We start from the raw sequence: 26135 nt of genomic DNA on the forward strand, positions 1-26135 counted from the left end.
ACATCAGATCTCAATGGGGAAAAATATCATGCTGGATCTATCTATACTAATATGGATTGGGTAATGTTTTATGAACGAAAGGATACCACATCGTTTGATGGAAATGAAAATGATCAACCTACAGAGGATTGAATTCAAAGACACCCCGGAAATCTAAGTGAAAAAATGATGCAGCAGGCTTGTCAATTTTGCTGAAATTTCATTGCAGCAACTCAAAATGGTACTCAGTAGTTTGTATGGCCCCCACATGCTTGTATGCATGCCTGACAACGTCGGGGCATGCTCCTAATGAGATGACGGATGGTGTCCTGGGGTATTTCCTCCCAGATCTGGGGCCGTATTCACAAAGAATTTTAAGGCTAAAAGTAGCTCCTAATTGGTGAATTTAGGAGCAACTCCTAAAAATAATGGGCGTGTCACTCCTAACTTTAGGACTCCTAATTTTTTTCACTAAGAGTAATTCACGAAGCATTTTAGCCCTAAAAGTAGCACCTAAGTCTGGGACAGCTTAAAAGAAGTCGAGAGGACTCCTAACTCACTAAGACCTATTCACAAACCGCTTTTGGTGGCATTTCACGTTGCGATGTTTTGAAATGCGTATGCGGCGGCTACAGGAGCTTCCAATCGCGAGGGAACAATTTTGCATTGTAGGCATAACTAGGGATGCAATAACGCCACCAACAACAACCAAAACTAGGCTACTCATTGCATGTAAACTAATTGTAACGTATCATTGTTAATTAAATTAAAATGTTCTTCTCTTTGCAAACGTAGGCAGAGGCATATAGTGACAGATTAATTCAATAATGTTGCAAAGATATTGCATCAATCCATATGTTTCATTAGGCTACTAGGTTATTTGTTTTGCCTTACTCTTTATTCATTTAGGCTATTTATTCAGTTATTCATCATCTTCCGTCCTTCGCACTACTTGTGTAGCGCACGCATTCTCAGACCTGTCACCTGTCACTCATCATCGTAGGGGAGGTGTTTGGAATCATTCCCGCGTTACAATCATCAGCCAATCAAAGTGGTCACTTCAGTCAAGCTCGTGCATGAGTAATGACGTCATCCATAGCAACGAAGACTCACTCTTAGTTTAGGAGTTGTCATTTTTCTTTACTAAGAGTAGGTCTGAAAGGCGTTGTGAATAACTTTTAAGAGAAAACTCCTAGCTAAAATCTTTTAGTGGGATTTAGGAGTACTCCTAGTGCTAAGATAAAATGCTTTGTGAATACGGCCCCTGGACCAGCGCATCACTGAGCTCCTGGACAGACTGAGGTGCAACCAGGTGATGTCAGATGGACCAAAACACAATGTCCCAGAGGTGTTCTATTGGATGTAGGTCAGGTGAGCGTGGTGGCCCTTCAATGGTATCATTCCTTCATCCTCCAGGAACTGCCTGCATGCTCTCGCCACATGAGGCCGGGCATTGTTGTGCACCAGGAGGAACCCAGGACACACTGCACCAGCATAGGGTCTGACAATGGATCCAAGGATTTCATCCTGATACCTAATGGCAGCCAGGGTGCCATTGTCTAGCCTGCAGAGGTCTGTGCATCCCTCCATGGATATGCCTCCCCAGACCATCACTGACCCACCACCAAACCGGTCATGCTGAACGATGTTACAGGCAGCATAACATTCTCCACGGCTTCTCCAGACCCTTTCCTGTCTGTCACGTGCTCAGGGTGAACCTGCTCTCATTTGTGAAAACCACAGGGCACCAGTGGCGGACCTGCCAATTCTGGTGTTCAATGGGAAATGCCAATTGAACTCCCTGGAGCTGGGCAGTGAGTACAGGGCCCACTAGAGGACATCGGGCCCTCAGGCCATCCTCATGAAGTCTGTTTCTGATTATTTGGTCAGAGAAATTCACACTAGTGGCCTGCTGGAGGTCATTTAGTAGGGCTCTGGCAGTGCTCATCATGTTTCTCCTCGCACAAAGGAGCAGATACTGGACCTGCTGATGGGTTAAGGACCTTCTACGGCCCTGTCCAGCTCTCCTAGAGTAGCTGTCTGTCTTCCTGGAATCTCCTCCATGCTCTTGAGACTGTGCTGGGAGACACAGCAAACCTTCTGGCAATGGCACGTATTGATGAGCCATCCTGAAGGAGCTGGACTGCCTGCGCAACCTCTGTAGGGTCCAGGTATCGCCTCATGCTACCAGTAGTGACACTGACCCTAGCCAAATGCAAAACTGGTGAAAAACAGTCCAAAAAGATGAGTAGGGAAAAAATGTCAGTGGCCTCCTCCTGTAAAACCATTCCTGTTTTGGGGGTTGTCTCACTGTTGCCCATCTAGTGCACCTGCTGTTAATTTCATTAACACTAAATCAGCTGAAACTGATTACCAACCCCCTCTGTTACTTAACTGACCAGATCAATATCTCAGGAGTTTAACTGACTTAATGCTATTCTCTGATTAAAAAGTGTTCCCTTTATTTTTTTGAGCAGTGTATATATATATATACATACACACACATACACATATTTCTCAATCATTCTTTCAAGAAGAGAAAATAGCCTGTCCATCCTCTCCCTACTCTCCAGTGCTCTCCTCGCCTCTGCAGTCCCATGTCTTCTCTAATCAAGTCCAAAAACTCATCCTCTCTGTCTCGCTTTCTTCGTGGTGTGGGTGCTGGTGCTGCTGCTGCCCCTGGCTCCTCCTCACCGTGGGCACCCACTGCTGAACTCGGCCCTGGTGTGTCCTCAGGGATTGAGGCAATGAGGACGGGGGGTGGTGCAATGCCTCTGTCCCAACACCTCATCCATGAGGACAAACCAGGGCCAAGTTTCAGGGTTCCCACTCACACCCTCACCTGTCCCAGGACACGTGCAATCCTAAGGCAGAGCAAATTAACCATGGCTTGTTAACAACAACAGCACAATACATTTCAGCAAAGATGTGATCTCAACTTTCTTACTTTGCATTTTTAAAATCATATTCATATTCAGAAATCATATTTCTGTATACTCAAATTTGGTTAAAAACACATAGCTTGCATGACAGCACTACAAAAACACATAAAAGTGAAACCCCATTGCCTTATCTACTGCTTTTCTTATTGTTGTGGACTTTATAGGGTGAATGATATTTCTTATTTACACAAGTTAGACAGACTATTGCAAATGTTACAATAAAACTTAATTTGATTTATTTAGTTTATTTATCTTTTTAATTGCAATTTAATAAATTGAGCGGTCTGCTCCTTGCTCCCTAAAACAATTATTAAACTAATATTAGCACAAGTTTTGCCTCAAACCACCCGATGAATGAAGCCACGCAATGGTGACAAAGGAGTTAAGGTGAAGTTTATAAGAAAGAAAAACTTGTGGCTTTTAACTGTGGATTCGTTAGCTATTTGAGTAAATGAAAACATAATACTTACATTTAAATGTGAATTTGCCGTCCACCACCGAACTCTCGGCCGTCATTTTTTTTTTAAATAAAAATGCTGTCGTCACCGGTGCGCGATGACTTATGGGGTAGAATAGGGTAAGGTAGTCCGATAAGTGTCCATTTATGTATCCTTCCTTTCACGGGGAAACGAAGGGTGCATTTGGCGTCGCTTTAGCCTTCATCGCGCCGCGGTGACGCAATCGGCCTTCAAATGCGACCTCCGAAGTGTGCAGCCTTTGAATTGGGACATCCTTCGCCACGCCGCTGTGACGCAATCGGCCTTCAAATACGGCCTTCGGAGGATGCAGCCTTCACATTGGGACACAGCTACTGACTGTGGGTGCTTCCAGAGAATGTCTAATAGGAAGAGAATTGGCACTCTCTGGTTACTTCCGGTTTCTGGACTGGCTGCAGTAACACGTCTCTGTCCATGCGGGGGCGCTCGCAGGCGAGTGCAGAATGAATGGAGGTCTATGACGATATACTCCTCAAAATCCACTTTTCTCAGGATATAATTTTTTGTCTAGTAATTTGAATGTTGTATTCGAAAGGAGATGCAAAGAAATTACACATTGCTGGGTGTTCGATTTTTTAGAGTCACTTATTTGCTTTAAAAAGTCTTTTAAAATGTCAATGACGTCATACACATCGTACAACCAGAGATAATGCTTTACGGCAATCCTTCAGTCGCTTTGGTGCTTTCGCGCTCTGCACTTTCTTTTCTCTCGAGGCATCGACAACACAGCTGACACAGGTAAATACACGTGCTAGAAGAGTTTTTGTTTTGTTTGTTTCTGGTCCCGCTTCGGATCCCACGATGCCATCAAGCGGTATCTCTGGTCGTAATCAGTCCTTCACTGACCAATCAGCATTCATTAGCAGAATGCTAGCGTGTTATGGGCAACAACAACTCAACTCAAAATCGAAAGGACATAAGCACTCGTTCATTCAATTTTCGACCTATAACCCATGTTGAACTTGCAAAACCTACAATAAAATCTGAGATTTCTCAACGGCAATCAGGTGAAAGAGACAAATTTAGCCGTCTAGCCCCATAGACTCCCATTCAGTCTGCACTCGCCCGCGATCACCTCCAGTGGAATTCTAATGGAACTGCAACTAAGATCGATACAATGGGGCTAGTAGGAAGTGCCAAGGCTCTCCGTAGACGGGCTCTGGTGCTTCTCAATTCGCAGGCTGCGGCCTAGTAAGGCTGCCACATCATCAAGCTCCGTCTTGTTTGGATTATTTTGAAGGATTATCAAGTGTATCCTTCGCATCCTTTGCACACATTCCAATTTACAAATAAAGAATTAGCTGAAAATGAATCTGCACTGAGCTTGTCCAATTTCATTATGTAGGCTACTGCAATAAATAAATAAACATCCGAGAGAAAGGCATTATGTTTTCTTTTGCTTTTTGTTGTAAATCACTCAATGCTAGCTCATAATGTAAACCATCGGGAGACCAGACAGTTGTCATTCACTCTACTGCATTAATAGAAAGTCAGTTAAAAATCTTTAATATTTTTCCACAATTCATTTTAATAGTATATTTGTTCTGTGACCGTGGGGGTGGAAACTTTTATGATATAGGATGAGAATGAGACTCTAGTCCAGGCGTTCTCAACCCTGGTCCTCGAGGGCCACTTTCCTGCAGAGTTTAGCTCCAACCTTGATCAAACTCACCTGTCTGTAGCTCTCTCCTAATCCTGAAGAGCTTAATTAGCTGGTTCAGGTGTGTTTGATTAGGGTTGGAGCTAAACTCTGCAGGAGAGTGGCCCTCGAGGACCAGGGTTGAGAACGCCTGCTCTAGTCTATTCCTCAGGACTGGCCTAAGAATGACGCCTTACGGCCCTGTTTACACCTGGTATTAAAATGCATCTTGGTCAACATGTAGACAAGGGAGACACATACCCGTTTACACCTGGTGTTTTATACCGTCACTTTTGTCCACTTTCAACCACTTCTTACCTCATTTCTTCCTGCATTGAAAATGTTTTCATTCGACAAAAAGCGAATTTTTGTCCCGCCAAAGCCTTTTGATCGGTGAGTGACGTAGATGACTGCTGCGCATGTGACAGGGCCTAACAACGAGCAGAGGGCCCCGGCCGCGCGCACACTCTCACCGTCTTCAAACTGTCTCGCTCTCTCTCCCTCGAGCATATTAATCAAAATCAATTGAGAATTGACACGATGGTAAAAGGTGGAAGCAACCGAAGTTTCCCTAGGAGCATTCGGAGATTTTTTTCCTGAATTACCACTGGGTGTGAATTGTGCTAAAAAAAACATGTCTTATCTTCTCTGAAAAGCGTTCTGCACATTCAGCTGACATAAACCACTCTTTCAATAAACCCAAAAAACCTATCCAGTGATTAAATGTTTTCTGTGTTAACACAAATCTTGTGCGATGTCCTAACGCGTGCCGTGGTGGTTCACTAATGACACGTCCGATTCGCGAACTAATGACTCTTTTGAACCGATTCTATTTAATGAATGGTTAAAACAACTGATCTGTCCAACACTGAACTTACGAGACGTCTGAATCGATCATGTAACAAATCGGTAACACTTTACAATAAGGTTCCATTTATTAAAATCTAGTTAACTACATTGGTTTACATTAACTATTAATAAACTGCATTTCTACAGCATTTATTAATCTTTGTTAATTTCACCATTTACTATAGCCTACATTATTGAAATCAAAAGTTGTATACATTAGTTAGCCTAATGCACTATCAAGTAACATGAACAAACAATGAACAGCTGTATTTGTATTAACTAAGATTAACAAAGATTAATAAACAATAACAAATGTATTCCTCATGGTTCATGTTAGTTAGCCTAATACATTAACTAATGTTAACAAATCAAACCACATTTACTCAGAACACCTCTTAAAATGAGAATGTAAGTGTGCTTACCCCATTTTTGTTAGCAAGATTTAACCTTAAACTACAGTATGTTCAGGTTATTTATATGACAATGTGTAGAAAAATTACCAAAAAAAAACATTTTTGGAGGTGAAACCTCAAAAAAAAAGTGCAAAGCAAGTTGTTGTTAGCTAGCTGCTAATTGTTTTCAATTGTATATGGTAGAAAATTAGACTATTAGTTAAATCAAACTTTTTTATGCTACTTTTTGATATTGATATCAAATTTTATATACCAAAATAATTATTAGGTCTAGCAAAGAACAATTTTATCTTACAAAGCCATGAAATCCAGTGGTAAAAATCACAGCTTTAAAAAAAAGAAAAAAGAAGGGCAAGAAAGGATGACAGTGTCCATCGGCCACCACCAAAAACCGAATTTTGACCCAGGAAAAACCCTGTCGAGGGGAGGGTCTATGGACGAGTAAATGTATGGGCTTTTGCCTTTTTCAGATCTTTCAATGTAATGAACAAAATAAGCTTGCGCAATTTACAGACCATGCTGACCACTCACTTCTATCAGAGTGTGTGATAGAAATCAGGAATTGTGTGAGAACATTGTGCTTGGTACGTTTTTCGTCTTCAAACCAAACTTGGGTCATCAGCCCAAGTTTAAATGTGACCCTGGACCACAAAACCAGTCATAAGTCGCACGGGTATATTTGTGGCAATAGCCAACAATACATTGTATGGGTCAAAATTATCGATTTTTCTTTTATGCCAAAAATCATTAGGATATTAAGTAAAGATCATGTTCCATGAAGATATTTTGTAAATTTCCTACCGTAAATATATAAAACATTTATTGTTGTGAGTGAATGCAGCACAATCGCGAACATAAATGGACAAATTTAAAGGTGATTTTCTCAATGTTTAAATTTTTTTGAACCCTCAGATTCCAGATTTTCAAATAGTTGTATCTCGGCCAAATAAGATTCTATCCTAACAAACCATACATCAATGGAAAGCCTATTTATTCAGCTTTCAGATGTATAAATCTCAATTGAATTGACCCATGTGACTGGTTTTGTGATCCAGGGTCACAAATCACCTGTGGCTGGTGCGTTTCCCTTAAAGGTATAGCGGAGGATTTTCCCGAATTTTAGAAAAGAACCGCCCTCTCCACTTTTTGAAAAAATGCACATGCGCAACACTCTACCTGCTCCCGAGAGGGAACGACTATTAAATGTATGCACAAGCTAATCATAGCTTTCATTAAGTTTTACTAGCAGTGATTTTAAATGGATTTCTCCAAATAGCATGCCAAACTTTACCTGTCAAGTAGAAACTTCGCGACTGAGGCATCAGTGGGAAGCCCAAACTGTGTTTTGAGCGCACGCCATCATGTGAATCGTGTGCACGAGCAGGTACAACGGCCTTACGTAAACATATCACCAGAATGATTGACACTTAGGAGGACCAATAGTCTTGATGATCCACCCGGAAAAAGAAAATCCTCCGCTATACCTTTAATAAAGCTCTTTTGCGGCGGTTCAAAACATTCGACCACATCTAAACTACGACCCCGTTTAAATCTCATCCACTTGAGATCCAATCTAAAACACATCTTAATACCAAGTGTAAACAGGGCCCTAGGATGCAGTCATCTAATTAAGAAGCAGCTGACATGCTGCACAGTCAGTCACTGATTTAACAGACAACAGTTCTGTATGAAGACACCCAAGGAAACTGAGTTAATGCCAAGGAGGTCTGTAATACCTGAAGAGAGATGTCAACTAACATCCCTATTCATCTCAAAGGCACGTGTGGAAGTGTGCAGCATGTTTGCTGCCATCTTAGCTTAAGGGCACAATGTTCTGCTTACATACGCCTTCCCACACTCACAGGATTGTGGGAGATCATACATCTATGCTGCCTCAAAAAATGACCAGGCATCCAACGGTTGTTGATTGGATGGAGGCAGATCTGAATGTGAGATTACCGTCGATTGTAAGAAAGGGGTGGGTTTTAGCGGACTAAATTATTGGAGAAGTCCGGCATTATGTCACCAGAGAAAAGCCTGTTGTTGAAAAAAAAAAATTACACGTAAAAAAAAAAAAAAAAAAAACACATGCATGGAAAAATCATTCACAATAAGATAAATAACATGCAATTAAAATATAGATGGGTGAATTTAATTTCATATGTACTTTAAATTGGAATGCCCGTCAAGATGTTTCAATAATATGTTTCAAATCAACAAAAATCAGATTTTTTTTCTTTAGCTCAAATTACAAAAAAAAAAAAAAAACATGGAACACAATGGATTATTTACCAATAAATGATTCTGGGGGGGGGGGGGGGGGGGGGGTACTTTGGTGTTGCTGGTCCCTCTCTTGTAGCCTTTTTTTTTTTTTTTTGTGCAGCAGCTCTTGTTGGAAGCCAGATTAAGACACTGGGATCCAAACATTTTTAGCATGACCTGATTTGCAAATGCTAATGACTGCAACTTCTCTAAAACAGAATAAATAAACATACTGAATAGTTTCTAAATGGAGTTGGTTTGTTACACTAATTCATGCATACATATTAGATAGGCTATCACTCTATTACAGTACTCAAGATATTCAAATTAACTTATTATAATTTTTCATTCAGTGGCTCAAATCTATCCCATGCAGGGTGCCGCTACTCTAGAAATTTTCTAAATCTGCATCAGATTTAGAGCTCAGGTAAATCTTCAATTGTGCTCAGTTGCACTCTCAACTCTTAATTTCAGTTTCTGATATGACACTGTTCTCATAGATTGTAGGGCAATGTTCAAAGTACTTTGCTGTTGTGACGCATCTACAAAAATATGCAGTAGCAATTACGGACTCTATACCAAGGTCTTTCAGCCTCCTTTTGTTTGTGTCCTCAGTTTACCCATCATCAGAGAAAAGGCAACCTTCTCTGACAAACGTCTGTAGATGTGCTGAATTCAAGAAAAAAAGTTTGCACAGTTGTGTCTGAAGTAGCTCTGGGCAACAGATATAGGCATTCCAGCAACAGGTTTACAGATATGAGAGATATGAAACTATAAAAGATAACCCAAGCTGCTGCAGAATAGGGGAGGAAGGGACAGAGAGAAGAAAAGGAGAAGAAATAAAAAGAGGGTGTGGGGAGAAGAGCTCACTATCCCGCTCTGAGGAAACTGTGCATAAATTCAGCAGAACAAAATAGGCAAAATCACTGGAGCCCAAGCACCATTGCTCTGACGAACACATACACACACAGCACACATCCAAGGAACAATTGCATTATTAATCAGTCTGAAGCCTGCTTATAGTGAGAGAGATAGGGCAGACAGAGTTGAGTTTTCTCCCTCATTTAAACAGCGAAAGTTTTCATTATTGCCATGTGAATGTGATTAAAAGACAACATAATACAAATGTACCCTATTTCCTTACGTAAAGTCTCAGGCTTTATTTTGCATGATTCATCAGTGCATGTTTTTCCAAAGGTTTTTCCATAATCTTCAATCAAAAACTTTCTTTGCCTCTGCTGCTGTCAAATGGATCACAGAAAAACAAGCGAAAAGCACTACACAAATAAAAATAACGACTCAAACTTCTCTCCTGATATAAACAAGGTTTATAATAGATTTTCAGACTTTTAAATGCCAAGGGGTCAGTAAGATTGTTTTTTGAAAGATGTTTTTGAAAGAAGTCTCTTATGCTCACCAAGGCTGCCTTTATTTGATCAAAAATGCAATAAAAATAGCAATATTGTGAAATATTGTGAAACCATGAATTTTTTTTCCGGGATTCTTTGATTTACAGTGTAAAAATGTTTACTGTCACTTATAAGGGCATATTCAAGTTATCAAAAGTATATGTTCTTTAAAACAAAAACAAAAAACACTACCATTCAAAAGTAAATTTTTCACACAGAACTGCATGGCGTTTTATGTGGTATTTTACCAAATCATCGTCAAGACTAGACAAACCAAGTGAACAGATCTTACCGTTGAGCAATCAAACTCTATTCCAAACCCCACACCAACTGCATTAAAACAAAGATATGAAACAAAATATGATTTTGATTACTGTGCATGTGTGCTCGCAGTGAGGAGCATGTATGTGGGATGCAGCAGTAAGTGCAGAGAGGGCAGTGCAGTGGGCGGCCCTGACAAATGTTCCGGCTGTCAAAGGTGTGCTGTAATCTGTGGGGGGAGGTACTGCTGGACACCAGCTGCTTCAAGGTCTTCCTCTGTCACTTCAGCTGGAGAAAGTCCCGACACTGCAGACTCACTTTCAGAACTCACTCGCTCTTTAAAACATCAGGAAGTCACAGATGCTCCACTCACAATCTCCAAACCAGTTTGGTGCTTTGGCTTCTTTGACCTCAACCCTAAGCTCAAAAATTAATATTCAGCACAACAGCACTCTTCCTCATGTGAAATGGCTTATGTATATTTGGCTACTTTCTCAAGTGATTTACAAAAGGCTCAAAAGGATGCAACCAAGCAAAGAAGCATGCTAACCAATTCAGTATGTTCCCAATCCCTGCTGGTGCTACAAACAGGCATGCACACACACACATCAGTGCTGGTTGCTGAGTAATGTCCTCATGTCCTACTTGAGCTCATTAGCATTCCGAAGCAACACATCCCAATGCACAGAGAAAAGCAACTGGAATCACAGGGAGAGAGTCTGTGTGTCCTCTATACTAATAAGAGGAATTACCATAGACAGCAGCAAGCACATGCACAGACAGACGCCAAGTGGTGCTTAAGCACCTGCCCTTTTGGCCTCTGACTAGATAAGTGCTCTTTTTGCAAGACATTTTTATCTTAGATTATTTTAGTTTTTGTTTAAATTTGACCTGTGGCATAAATTCTCAATTAAGTGTGTGCCAGACAAGTCATTCTTAATAATTCGGTGAGACCGCACAAGCCCCTCCCTGCACATCCACGTCTCCCGGTCCTGCCTTCATTGATGAGAGCGGAAGGTCGGAAATGCTACCAAAATTAATAAAAATGACCCCAAAATTCAGGATATGATTTGCCCTTGTATGAGTTCTTGTATTTTGTGTTTAAGTTAAGCTATATCACATGAGCAAGAAGGCTATTTTCTCGAATATCAACACGACTGCAAATGTAATATTCATTTTATACAACTATTAAATAAACAATAAGTTCATTATATGAATTGAGAATTATTAGACGCAACATTTAAATGTTGACTGTTTTTGCTCTATTTTGCCAACGAAAACAGTTCCAAACAAAGAAGAACAGTTGCGCCTCCCAGCAACAGTGGTTTTGTTATTGAATGCACTGTTTTTGAACGTATCGGGTAAGTCAATGATTCAATGGCACATTTATAAAGTCAGCGGACACTTGCATCTTACATGAATGAATAAGCCGGTCTTGAACCAATCTGTTGCCCTTTTTTTCACTTGAGCAACTGCCCCCCAAAATGTCTGTGCACGGCCCTGGGCAGCAGGTCATTATGGAGAAACAACTCTCATGGTTTTGTGTTAGATTACCTTAATGAAAAAAAGGAGAATTAAATGAACAAGGATATAAAGAAGTTAACAATGATTGTGCTGTAATCATACATTGTGAGTGTGAAAAGCTTTTCATGTCAGTCTTAATATGCTAGACTGGATTTTAATGAACTGAAGCATGAGGGGTCTAGAGCAGGAAGTTGTTCGTTAAATTACTACAGCAACTCCATAACAGCTGTTTTGCTTGTCAAAACTGGTGGTGCAGACTATTAATTGGTTTTAGCCCTTTAATAATTTAAATGATTCAATAGATATACACAGTTCTAAAAGATTGGGGAGGGGGTCGGTAAGATTTTGAAAGAACTTTCTTATACGCTTACCAAGGCTGCATTTATTTGGTCAAAAATACAGTAAATCAGTAATATTGTAAAATCTCTGTTGTTTTCTTAAAGTGGCCCTTAATTATGGATTTTTGAAAATTACCTTTCATAGTGTGTAACATAGCTTTAAGTGAATCTGAAATTTTAAATCTGAAAGTGCACCGTATATAAAGTTATTGTCTTTCAGAAGTGAGAGTTGACTCTGAGTCAATTAAATGAATCCTTTTTTAAATGAGTCATAAGCTGTTTCGTTGTGACGTCAAGACGAAACATTAGCATATTGCCCGCCCACTTATTGCGCGCAGGCACCAGGGAAAACCTGAACGCCCTCAAACCTGCAGCTGATTCCTGTGGATACTGGATAGCATCATGTCGAGAAGATGCTGTGCTCTACAATGTGAAGGTTTGTAAAGCCAGTTTTTTTTTCACTGCCCAAGGACGAGCATGTGAAGAATCAGTGGTTAAAATCCATCTTTACCATGATACCACAGCAATAATCCTAAACTTTTGCTGTGTTCCCTTTATTTTACTGACGACTGCTTCTCAAATCTCGGAGTTCAATGCAGGATTCAAAAACCGCTTGCTCTTGAAAGATGGTGTTCAAAATACTTAGTTTTGAGTTTTATATTGTGTTGGTCTCCTGCTAACTGGTTAACTCACATTATTACTGTCTTACTGAAATTCTTCTGCTAATCAGTTGTGGGCCACTATTAACATTACCTAAAACGGTCTATTAATGCAGATTGTCTGTCGTTCTCACTACTTTGAGGAAAGATTAGGCATGGCGCAAGATTTGCTTTAGCAACGTTTATGTTACATCAGTACAAGCAGAGCTGACCATGGACTTATGTATGGACTTATCACTCCGCAGAAGTAGCAGTGCTTCGCCTTCTGAGAATATAGTTTCCGGTATGTATACGGTTAGAAGATGGCTGTGTCTCATGTGACCTTGTTATTTGTACATGCTGTGACTATATAAATCACAACATGTAAATAGGAAATTGTTGCCGTTATTTTGTCATTTATTGGAAGCAGTATGCTAGCTGGAGCTGTTTACCTCCAGTCTTTGTGCTAAGCTAGGCTAGCAGTGGGTGCGTCAGACAGAGTTACGGCACGCATGGAGATGAGAAGGGTATGTATGGACTTATCTAACTCTGGGGGATATGGTGAATTTGCTAAAGTCCCAAAAAGCCGCCGTGTTCCTTTAATAATTACATAAAATATCTAAATCATACAAAATTATTATTCTAAATAAGTGTTCCTAAAAGCCAGATGATTTTGTCTTTAAAAATAATTTGCTATGTAGTGACCTTTAATTTGGAGTAGAAACAGGTGGAGTGACTTTATCCTTTGCTCACAGCTGATTGGTTCAATTTCGGTTTGAGATCTCTTACCTGGAACATAACCTGCCCCGGACCAGGTTAGCCGTGGAGTGTAAGTTACTATGGCTATGAACACTGCTAAAAGCCAAACCACTTTCATGGTGCCTAAAACCCAGGGTTGGCGCAAACTAAACTGAAACATACCTGGCTGGCCACCTAAACCGGCTTCATGGTATAGGCCCCAGGTTTCAGTTGGTCAATGGCACAGTCTACTTCTGTTGCCTCAAAATAGCAACACGCCAACAATGCGCCAGAACACACCTCGTTTTCAGACCAGCATGCCCATGGGCGCAAATGCATTTACTAATTAAACAACGTGGCGCAGGACGTGAAAATGATAACTGCGGCGGACAGAAACTAGCAAAAACACTTGCGTCGTACTTGGCGCTGCATTGCGCCAGGTGTAAGATAGGGCCCTATAGGAAACTTTAAAATAGCATAATAGGGGCACTTTAAAATCCTCTTTTTTTAAATCTATCCTTTTCCTGTGATGGCAAAGCTGAATTCTCAGCAGCCATTACTCCAGTCTTCAATGTCACATGATCCAACAGAAATCAATTGGTGCTTAAAGAATCTTTTTTTTTTTTTTTTTCATCATCCATAATGAAAACAGTTGTGATGCTTAATATTTGACTAGAAAGTTCAGCCTTTATTTGAAATGGAAATCTGGATTAACTTAATGCATCCTTGATGAATAGGAATACTAATAAAAAATAAAAACTCTCTTAGTTTTTATCTAAACTCGACTCGATAAGAAGATTGAATGAAGGACAAAGATTTAACATTATAAGCATGGGCTATGTGCTCATTTGAAAATCAGGACAAAATTAGGACAAGCAAAGTGGAAAGACAAAAGATGTACATCTCTGTTACTGAGTCTTACTGAACTTTCAAGAACAGACAGAAACAAATTATAATATCACTATAAAGCTGGATTTAAAAGGTAAAGAGTATAAAAAAAATCACAAAGATTATTATCAAAACCATGTTTCATGAACCTAGAACTTGGTGACACTGACTTTGCTGCAAAAAGTTAAGTTCAGAAAATCCCTTAAGTAGGTCTATAAGCAGCCAAAAGCAAACAAGACTTCAGGGCAAGAAACGAGACTTGTTCCCTTTTCCCTAAACAAAATAACAGATCCCAAGCAGCTCCTCATACTGCGTAAACAGGAGTGACAGAAGAAGATGTCTCAAGAAAATAAGATAAATAATGTAAAAGAGAGAAAAGAGAGCCTTGAACTGCTCAGCGTCGGCCTGTTCTCAACTGCTAATCTTTCTAATGTTGTGTTGTATTCACACAGTTGTTTAGTCTCCCTGACAGGGCTTTGAAACTTCCCTTGGAGTGCTTATGGATAATTCAGAACCTGTGTACAATATGTGCCGAGATAAATAATGAGAGAAAAACGATGCTGCTTGACTCTTCACCATCTCCAGAAACAGCTTCACACGCCAAATGCTGGGTGGGTTGGGTCCACTCCTGACCCCCAAAGGCTTTCAAAATAAAGCGACAGAGGAGATTCTTTTACACAGCAGATGTTTCGATGCACAAGAACAAAGTATCTCTCTCTTTGCCAGACTCATGAATTTTGGATGCTTCATGGACATGGGCTGTTATGTGGATATAGTACGAAATGCTTTTTCCACCATCCCACAGACGACAGTGGTGTTATGTGTCCAGGGGATGTGGAAAACATCTGCTGTCATGTGCAGAGGAGCAAGGAGATGTCATAGAATTTATTGATGCATGATGAAGGAAAGCGACCTGCTCCTGACAGCAGATAATAAATTTGTCACGGTGATTATCATAGAGTAAATTAAGATGGCTTTATGTAATAGTGTGGCCATACAATAACCCACCATCTAACTAATTAAATGCTGTGTTGGTGAGCTGGACCTGTTTGCAATCAACTAACAATAGAACCGATCACATTTCTGACATTTTTAAAAACCTTCTAGATTTAGCACAACACAAAGCACAATTACCAGTACACTTGAAGGAAATATCTTGAGAAATTATCAACTTATTTCCCTCTTCACCTTTGCAAACGTATACCGTTTCAATGTCAGTCCATTTCTGAGAGCAAAACATTGCTCACTGCTCCTTCCCTGTGGCTAGCTGAAGGTCAAACATCATTATCCCGTTCTAACACTTTAATTGGAAGTTGTGCAACATTGAGATGGGCCTCCTGTGAGCAAAAGAGACAAAACCAGAGAGACAGGAGGTGTGTGACCCTCAGGGGGCCCATGGCAACACTACAGGGGGTCTGCCAATTATTTTTGGATCTCAAACAATTATGTAAAAAAAAAGACAATAATTAATAGCTTATTGTATTGGCCAGAATTTGAATATCAGTGCTTCACACGGTCGGAAAGTGGTTCTCAACCTGGGGACCTCAAGAAACTTCCAAAGGGGCTGATTTAAATTAATTTTAAAAGTATGATTTCTAGGCCTAGAAGTCATATAAATTTGAGCAGGATGTTGTTTGTTCAATTACTACAGCAAGCAACCCTAAAACAGCTGTTTTGCAAGTCAAAACTGACAATTTGTCTTTTTCTGGTTCAAACATATATGGCTGAATTAAAGCAAAATATTTCTGCTTGCCATTGTAGCATTTACTACAGCTGACCAAGTGGCTCAAGCTGGTGTGATTGAGTGGAGGCGGAATATAATTTGCATATTCATTGACATGCGTATACGCATACTAAATCAAGGAAGGGGGTAGAGTAAAATTAAAGCTACCCTCTAAAAAAATATGGTCCTTTAAATGTTCTTTACATGTAGTAACAGTTCTATTTAGTACCATATCGTCCTGAAGAACCCTTTATGCTGAAATGGTTCTTTGTGTTGGAATTTAGGGTTCTTTATTCCCACCTTTTTGTTTTTCAAATCTGTAACTGTCAAAGCCTCATTACTGATTTTCTGGAGCTCAGCTATACAACTACACGGATTGTCAACATATTCTCAACAGGTAAATTATTTATTTCTTAAAATGTCTATAAATTATAACTTTATAACCTTTTCTCTTTCAGTTTAACAGAACATGTAGTGTGAGCAGCTCTGTTCAGTTAAAGGATAATCATGTTCTCTTCTTCACAAAGTAAGTAACAGAGATATGGAATTTATGATCCATATTGTTTGACTTTATGCCTAAACATACCCAGTCAAAAAAAAAGAAATTAAAGCTATACCATGACTTTATATCACTTTTAACATGGTAAAGGGCTCAAAAAAAAAAAAGAGGCAACAAGATATAAGACCAGGCAGATAGAGGGCTAAAAAAAAAAAAAAAAAAAAAAAAAACATAAATATTCATAATAATAGTAATAATAATAATAATAATAATAATAATAATAATAAATAATAATAATAATATGAAGATAATATACTAATAGTAATGAAAATAAATATTGTTGAAAAGGTTATTTATAACACCATTAAGTTTCTATATAGCACTTTCAAAGCATGGTTCTTTATAGAACCTTATAAGGGTTCTATTTAGCACCAAAAAGGTTTCTGCTATTGTTACAAGCCAAAGAACCCTAATTTGGTACTGTTTAGAACCATTTTTCTTAAGAGTGTATTTTAAGGATGAATACAAATTTTCATCACATGGAAAAAAATGTTTAAATACAGTTGTGGTCAGAATTATTGCCACCCCTGGTAAATCTGATCAAAGATGGCTGTAAAAAAAAAAATCTGCATTGTTTATCCTTTTGATCTTTCATTCAAAAAAATCTAACCCTTCATTAAAGTAAAATAATTGAAAGTGAAAAAAAAAAAAACCACATTATGAAATAATTGTTTTTCTCCAAAACACATTGGCCACAATTATTGGCATCCAATTTTATACACATCAGGGTGACTAGGAACATGAAATTGTCCAGCCATGACTTCTTGTTAAAACTTCTTGACTAAGAGTATAAATATAAGGAAACGCAAAGGCCAAATTCCATTAATTATCCATTGCAATGAGTAAAATATAGTTCTGATGTGCATCAAAAGATTGTTGAAAGTGGCTGTATGAAAATAGCTAAATCCTTTTAAAATTCCCATTTCCACCTTCAGGGCAATAATTAAGAAGTTCCAATCAACTAAAGATGCTATGGATCTGCCTGGAAGAGGACATGTGTTTATATCGTCCTAATGCACAGTGAGGAGGAAAGTTTGAGTGGCCAAAGACTCCCCAAAGATCACAGATGGAGAATTGCAGAGATTACTTGAGTCTTGGGGTCAGAAAGCCTTAAACCCCCCAAAATCAACACAAAAATGTGTCACTGAGCACAAAACGAAGCTTCTGCCACTGCCATCCAGTCCACTGACCTGAACCCTGTTGAAAATGAGTGGGGTGAACTGTAGAGAAGAAGCGCCAACATGGACCTGGGAATCTGAGGGATCTGGAGAGATACTGTAGGGAGGAATGATCTGTTATCTTGGCAAAAGGAGGTTGCAAAAAGTATTTAATAAAAGGGTGCCAATAATTATAACCAACGTGTTTTGGAGAAAAACATTTATTTCATAATGTGACTTCCCCACCACCTCAATTCTTCAATGAAAGGTTACATTTTTGCAATTTTTTTTAATGAAAGATCAAAATGATAAACAATGCAGATTTCTTTGTACAGCCATCTTTGATCAGACTTACCAGTGGTGCCAATAATTCTGACCACAACTCTATGTCATTTTGATTTTAAAGGATAAAATTATTGACTGCAAGGGGATCAAAAATACAGTAAAAACAGTATTGTGAAATATTATGACAATTTAAAGTCTCCCTGTGGTAAAAACCAAGTTTTTAATGTTGTTTATGTCTATGTGGTGTTTTAATGTGCTTTAAGTCAAACCATGTGCAAATTCATAAGTCAACACCATTGCTGAGTATTTTCTCCTTAGTGAAAGACGCGAGTTGAAAAACGCGAAAAAACGCGAGTTGAAAAAACTCAAAACGCGAGTTGAAATTGCTGGTGTTTCTGACGTCACAAACTACCTTGTAACCAATCATGTCAACGTGCTGGCGTGCTTTAACATATCATTAACAGTAAACTAGCAAGGGAGTCTCGAGAGATGCCAGGTTATACCGGTATATTTTTTTGTTGATATGAAAAATCGGGTAGATTTAGCAATATAGCGAGTATATGATGTATATTACGATCTTATGATGAACTATGCCTTTCTCCACTGACATTCTAACGCTGGTTTCACACTGCACGCGTTAGCAGAGCGTAAGCAGCGCATATTTTTTCAGCGCCCATGTTAACAGATTAGAGCATTCATACTGCACGCAGAGGTGGCGCGGCAGCGCATAGCAGGAGCAGAGCAGAAGCAACAGTGCCGCGATCGTTTTGGCGCCGAGTCTATAGAGAGCCTAAGTCCCTCCCCTTCCGGTGGACCACCATGGGACCTTATTTCGTAAAAATATTGTATGGTAGTCAATGGTGAGAGACAACAAATATTTTGATCTCGTTTGAATTGTGCCCTGAATTACACATATGATGTTTGTCAATTTAAAAGACACATTTTAAAGTCAAGAAAGTCGCAGTTTGATGTAAAACTGTTGAGGTATAAGACTGTAAAAATACATAATTACAAAGACTACAAACCCAAAAGGTGCACGTGACGTCATACCTTTTCTCTCAATGAATGAAGCTAACTTTACTGAAGCTAACGTTTGTCATTTTTTCTATAGTCTTACGTTATAATCATAACGTTACGCCGTCATACCATTTATACACAAAAACAATTGGTTTCACCAACCACTCAAAACCAAAACAAATAGTGTTCCAACCAATCACCGACAGGGGGAGGGTGTTGTGAGGTTTTGAGCCAGCTTCTTCTTCAGCTCCGACTTCGCGTGCAGCCGTGCACGAGCACAAAACCTCACAACACCCACCCCCTGTCGGTGATTGGTTGGAACACTATTTGTTTTGGTTTTGAGTGGTTGGTGAAACCAATTGTTTTTGAGTGTAGATCTCAGAGCCTAGGCTGCCTACAGAGACGCGTTTTTTTGACGGCATGCTTATGGGGCGGGCAGCTAGCGGATCGTTAGGAAAGATTAGATGAATGTGATCTTTTTTTTTGGGCCTGAAATCACTGATACAACCTTTAATATAAAGGTTAATAAAACGTTACACTTACTTCTTCTTCTGGAGCTGCAGCAGGAACACGAATAGTTGGTACCAATCCTTTTTTTAGGAGCAGCTTCTTAGCAAAACCAGCTTTATACTGACCCTCGAGCAATCTGGTGTGTGAAATGATTCGCGCAAACATGAAAGCATTGACGTTGATCGTGGGGAATATTCCCTTTGAAAACAAACTCAGCCACTGCGTCTTCAGCGGTTCGGATTTATGAACATCAAAATGACTGCTGTGTTCCTTATTACACCCAAGAACAGAACACCACAATCGCTTAGACGCCATTCTGCTAATAGACAGTGCTCCAACGTTTCAACAATGATGCGCCGGTCCGCGCGGACTGTGATTGACAGCTCGCTTACGAGCGAAGGCGGGTCTGTGTTGAAACGCTTCTGTCAATCAACAATCGTGGGAGGGGCGTCCGACCGTGTGACGTCACTAGGTCGAACGGCTTGATTTGAGAGGGGGGGGGGGACATATAAGGAGATTAAAAAAAAAAACACTGGATGGATTTTTATCATTTTATGATGGTTGTGTACAGGCACTGCCAACACACATTTCAGTACAATCAACTTGTAAACAATCAACAAAAGCATGCGTCACAGGAGTTGGTCTTCAGAGTGCACCTGAAAAGACAACAATAATGGACGACACTCGTCTCATCGTGGAGGTTGAGAAGCATAAAGTTATTTATGATCCACATAATGTGCTTTATAAAGGCTTGCAGGTGTTTTTGACAACCTTTCTCTGGCCCACGAGTGAACAACAACTCAACATAGAAAGAAAAAAAGAATAGACCAAATAATATAGCACACATACAGTATAGACATCTATGATGTCCATGATTTTGTTGAATTTTAGACTTTTTTTCCAAAAAAATTGATCATTTACAATACGTCTCTAAGAACTTTGCTGTTTGTTATTACAGACATTTATCAATGTTTGTTATTACTCTTTTGCAGAACCGCTGGAGATGAGTGCTAATATGTAAATAAATATGCAGATAATATATAATAATAAATATAATTCAGGTGTCAATTACCTATCAATATTTATTTATTCAAAAAAATATACAAAATCTGTCAAAGTATTTAGTTGACCACAACCTCAAAAACCTGTAGCCTACACAAGCCGCGGTTCAGCTGAGCGCGACAAATGCTGCCAGTGTGAAAGCAAAATGGGCGTGTGCTGCTCCCGCTCACCATACGCATTGCCTCTGCGCTGCCTCCGCTCTGCTAACGCGCGCAGTGTGAAACCAACGTTACCCTTTAAGCATAATACTTCATCCAGTTTCCACTACATAATATGGAAACATCATTCCAATGCTGTAATGTAAGTGAGGTGGAAGAGCACATAACTCTCTCACACCTGAGCTATGAATCAGCCTATAGCCCAAAGCCAGAGAACATAACAGGGTAAAATGTGCCTTTTTAATTCTACACAAATCTTGTTTTGCATTACTTATTTGTTCATTGGAAAACAGTTCATAATGCCCTTCTGTTCCACTCTAATGCCCCCGAATGGTGGATAGGCCACCCTGCATTACCTTGGGGCGTTCATCAACCGAACCCCTCCCCCCTTTCTTTCTTTATTTCAGTTTTTTTTTTTTTTCCTCTCCTTTTTCCTCAGATTCTCTGCCTTGTAGATACATGAAAGATATAGGTACACATGCACAACACAACCTCACACCAACACACACTTCACATGATCACAACACTTTCTTGTTTTATTGTTTTGATAGTTTGTTTCAGACTTTTGTATTTACAATGCTCTCTTTTTATATCTTGTATTACCATGTCTTGTCCTAGAAGCTAATAAAAAAAAAAAAAAGAAGACAAAAAGGTTCTCATCCGACAATGCATTCACTGGGTATAAGGACAAAAAACGACCTTGAACACCGCCATTGGTTATGCACTGTGCCATTTAATTTGGAGCTACCTTTTTGCACCTTTAATATCTGCAGGGTGCTTTCAAAGCCAGCTAAGAATACACACCCTCAGTGTGAAGCCACACGACAAACATGCCTTACTCAGTCACACTAGGGCTTTTCTGTGGAATATGTATTATAAAATAGATTAAATGAGAAAACTAATTTTCTTCATCACACTAGGACACAAATAAAGGACACAAATACTCAACTTTCCTCACTCCATCAAACTTAATAACCCTTCCTGCCGATAAACAATAAGACAATGAGCAGTATACGCTGAGACAACAACTGAGTTTTTCCTACCCATTTTACAAAATAAATGACCACATAACACCATATTTTCAGTAAATATGAACACGTCTGGCACTTTAGGAGGTTTTTATCAGCATATGGTGCATTGAGCATATTGCTGTAAGTCTTGCTGTAAATACTGCTGAGAGTCTAAACCTCAGCTCTGCTACTTAATTCCTGTGAGCAGAAATGGAGATAGATGGCGAAAGATAATATCATATCATATATCATATCCCTGGGCTTTGGCAAGACATTTTCCTCAACAAAAGCTTCTCCATAAGTGTGGGCTTTGTCCCTCCCAGTGGAAAAACAGTATTGGAGAGGCAATGGGCTGTCACTTCTGGCTCAGAAGTCCTGGGAGGCGAATTATGATGCTCTTGTTTTTTCTTTTCTTTTTTTATGTTATAAAAAAAACTTTGTTAAAATTATGCCACAAATCTGCTCTTATTATTATAAAAGATACTAAGATATACATTGTGATCTTAACTACGGCTCTTTTTAAATCTTAATTATTGCAATTTCATCACTCAGTAAACAAACTCTGAAGTATAAAGCAGCCCATTACAGTGGGTAGGACAGTCCACAAAAATGAACCTCAACAGAAAATGCATCTGTAGGGTTAGGCAGGCTTTGCACAGGAGTCAGTGATAAAAAAAAGAAAGAAAAAAGGATTCAACCAGAGGTCATTCTGAGCATAGGTGACTCTACACTAACAGAGCCACCTTGTGGTGCAAGGGATGAACATTTTCTGAACATCCAACCTCCCACCCAAAGCTGTGCAATTTCATTTTCCCGAATACTGAGAAAAAAAAAAAAAAAGGCTTAATTTTAAAAACATGGCATGAGGCAGGGAGGCACACGTGTGAATCCTGACAGGAAATAATGGTCAAATGAGCAAACTTTGAAGTTGTTCTACTCTCTTATCGCTGAAAAGCACACTACAGTGGGACGGTTCGGAATATGACGCATCTATAATGCATGAACGCAATAAAAGTGATGCTGTTATATCTGGTATTCCTCTCTCTTTGTACTGTTTTCCACTGGCTAGCTTGAAGGCAGAGAATGTTAATTCGTAAACACGCCATATTAACAGAAATTAAAGATGAGCCTATTTTCTCTGCACAGGAAAACCAGTGCCAAGAAAACATCAATAATTCACATCTTCCTCTCACTCTACTCTCTCCAAACAACTGTTTATTAGCTATAAGCTTGTTAGACAGTACAGCAAAGAATGGCTAAAATTGAAAAAATATTTTTGTGTCACTTTTTTCATCTTTAACCCTAATATAATTTAATATAACATACACAAATAGTCTAAATCTGGCTCTTTACTTGACTAACTACAGCAAATATCAACTGAAATCTTGGGCAGACAAAGTACACATCCAGGGTTAATGAAGAGGGAAGCTACTTATTACGAAAAGACATCTGCTTTTGTGTCATATATTTGCACTCCAAGGAATATGAAAGAGAAAATTGTATGCTGCCATTGTTCCAAAAAAAGATGATCTAAGCAGCACCTGGAGGAGAAACTTTAAAGGGACAGACTCACTTTCAAAGGCTAAAAATAAAAGAATGAATAGTTTAATACTTGCATGTAATACTTAGATTAAAAATGTCTGCATATGCATTATATTAGTACAATAACTAAATAAATGAAAACAAGTCACATTTATTAATATAGTGCTTTATAAAATACAGATTATTTCAAAACAGCTTCACAATAAACAGTATAATAACTGTGTCAAAATGCATCAATGATGATAAAATGCATGCATTTAATTTAAATAAATATGACTACTTATGTGGGCATAATACTTTTATGGAAAGAGATCACAAAACTTACAAAGGCTGCAAAAAATATCAAAGTTTATGAAACATTCTGCTCCAGTCAGCTTAAGCAAGATCAGTCAGCCAACAAGGATTCCGAAAAATAACTATTACATTAAATAATTGTTGTAATTTGTTCCATAGTACATAGTAAAACTGTACATTTTATATCCAAGTCCAAATCAATTGGTCTCAGTCACCAAGATATAGGACAGGTAATAGCCTAATCCTACAATTGCCCAGGGCACTAAATCCTTATATATTCAAGGGTTGACGCTACAACAATCAAACAGCCAGATCACAACAGGTGAAAACGAAGATCAAAGCGCACTTGACTGAAAATTGACACTGTCTGCATCAACAGGGTTCCCGGGACTGTACGGTGATACATAATTGATCATTTGCAGTAAATGAAACAGCTGTGAGATTGACGAAACCGAGAGCAATGTCAACAGTGCCTCGTGCCACCAATATGTGCTTTTTTAAGGGTCATCCTTGCTTCTCGTTGCAACAAAGATCATACGAAAATTATACTGTTAAAATCTCTCAAAATTAAACGCAATTACGATACTATGAAGTGTATCTACTACAGTTCCTACGTCCCTTAGCATGTAAACATCACAGCACGCGGCACATTCATCGAGCTCGCGCTAAAACTGGCGTTTAGCGTTCAACAGCGTCATGAAATCAGAGAAAGTATAACATTGCCATATTTTAGAGTACAAATATCTGGTCAGGCAATGTTGCTCATATGTTTGACAAGTATCTCCAAGAGTGTCGATAGAAGGGTTCGTTTGGAACCGCGCTCATCACCGCGACTTTGAATTTTTTAAAACATAGCCTACCTGTAACTCCAAGCTATAGTCCTCGCAAAAGTGCGTCGGGTACACGGTCAGATGGTGTTGCACTTGGAGAGAGAAGGTGTAATCCATTGACTGTGTGATGTGGGCGCGTGTGTAGAATCGAGGATGCTCGTGTACAGCTGCCTGCGGTCCTTTAGTTCAATTGCAGAGCGTTCTCCGCCCCACCGTCCTCCATTGGCTGGATTGCTGGAGTAGTTTTTTTTCTGCAGTAGTTGCTTTACAAGCTGGGATGGATAATAAGACAACAGTGCGCGAATAAGAAAGATCAGAGAGAAAATGAAGCTGAATTAGATAGATTAAGTCAGGATTCAAGCCAAAAGAGTATTTTTAAAGTGATTCTTTATTATTAAGTAAAATACTTTTCGAGTGGAAAAACATGACGTCCTCAAGATGTATATTTGACTATCTTATCTGATTGATTATCTTTTAAATAGATATTTAAAGGTACATTTTTGTTTTGTTCAAAATAAACAAAAGGTAAATAATGAGACGACATCATCAATCCTTCCATCAAAACGTGTTGTCTTACCCTGATTCACTATGGAAAGCCTATTAAAAGGGATTATACTTAGATCAATTTTTTTTGTGCATCTGGTCTAGCCTGGATCTGAGTATGACGACGTCAGGCTACAACTGGTCATATTCATAAAGAAATGTTGCTCCAGCTACTCTAACACCTGTAAGGTGTAGGATTGGCATGAATTTTTGTCACAAAAGTGAGAAAGATTGACATGAAGCATGCTAAAGTCTTGAGAGAGAAAAACGCAGAGGAGAGTCTGCTGGCAAAAAGAGAACACGACCTTCACAGAGCTCATAATAAAACGAAAATCAACAATGGCTTGGCTTTTCGTAGATGGTGAGAACTGAGGGATATGAAATGTTGTAAAGACGACGTGGAGATGAAGTTTTTATTACTTACTTTTATAAAGGTGTTTAAGGTATTTTATTGAACTGATGAATTCCCACGTTGTTCTCTAACAGAGTTGATTGTAAAGCATTGTGAAGGATAGTTTCATTATGCTGTGCTGAAATTTAATAGTAATGGGTATATAGCTACTGCAACGGCTTCAGCTAGTCAGATCCTTTCCATCTAAACTGGTTATATCTCTTAAGCCTAGTAGTGAATGTTTTTTGATATCTCTCTCTTTTTTTAGTTATGAGAAAGAACCGTATTCATAGTCATGACGAAGCACAACCAAAACAATGTTCTTCAGCAAAATGCATTTTTTTTATCCACTAGAGGGCCAAAAGTTATATAGTGTTCCTTAAAATAGTTTTGCGTGTTTTGTCACATTTTATGTTATTTAGTTAATGGTTAAAGTCACAGTGAAATCAAAATTGATAATTCTTATTACAGAATATTGCAGTATAGGCCTAATTATTATAAATACCCTCATAATATCTAATCAATGTAACTTCCCTCTTGCAACATTTCTTCTCTGATGATGTGTTTACTGGCACAAGGGAGGGACAATCTGGACACACACATGAGATTACATGATTTTCCTAATACCCATAATTGCGGTCTTGGCCATCTGGCACATGTACATAACAGGAAGTAAG

At 39.0% G+C, this 26135-nt stretch overlaps 1 protein-coding gene across 2 annotated transcripts in view; it reads right to left on the reverse strand.

The window, feature by feature from the left end:
• The window catches only part of zmat4a (zinc finger, matrin-type 4a), a 115010-nt gene extending 90291 nt beyond the window's left edge, over positions 1-24719 (reverse strand). Inside the window, exon 1 of one of the 2 annotated variants that reach the window (XM_079870895.1) lies at positions 24555-24719. In XM_079870895.1, the coding sequence (XP_079727021.1) occupies positions 24555-24641 (87 nt within the window). In that variant the 5' untranslated portion in view covers positions 24642-24719. Of the gene's footprint in view, positions 1-5375; positions 5635-24554 lie in introns of those variants that run through there. The other variant, XM_079870894.1, reaches the window with a different exon arrangement.
• Between the last annotated feature and the right edge of the window lie 1416 nt (positions 24720-26135).

This window comes from Squalius cephalus, assembly GCF_949319135.1.
Source record: "Squalius cephalus genome assembly, chromosome: 5".
Classification (NCBI taxonomy): domain Eukaryota; kingdom Metazoa; phylum Chordata; class Actinopteri; order Cypriniformes; family Leuciscidae; genus Squalius; species Squalius cephalus.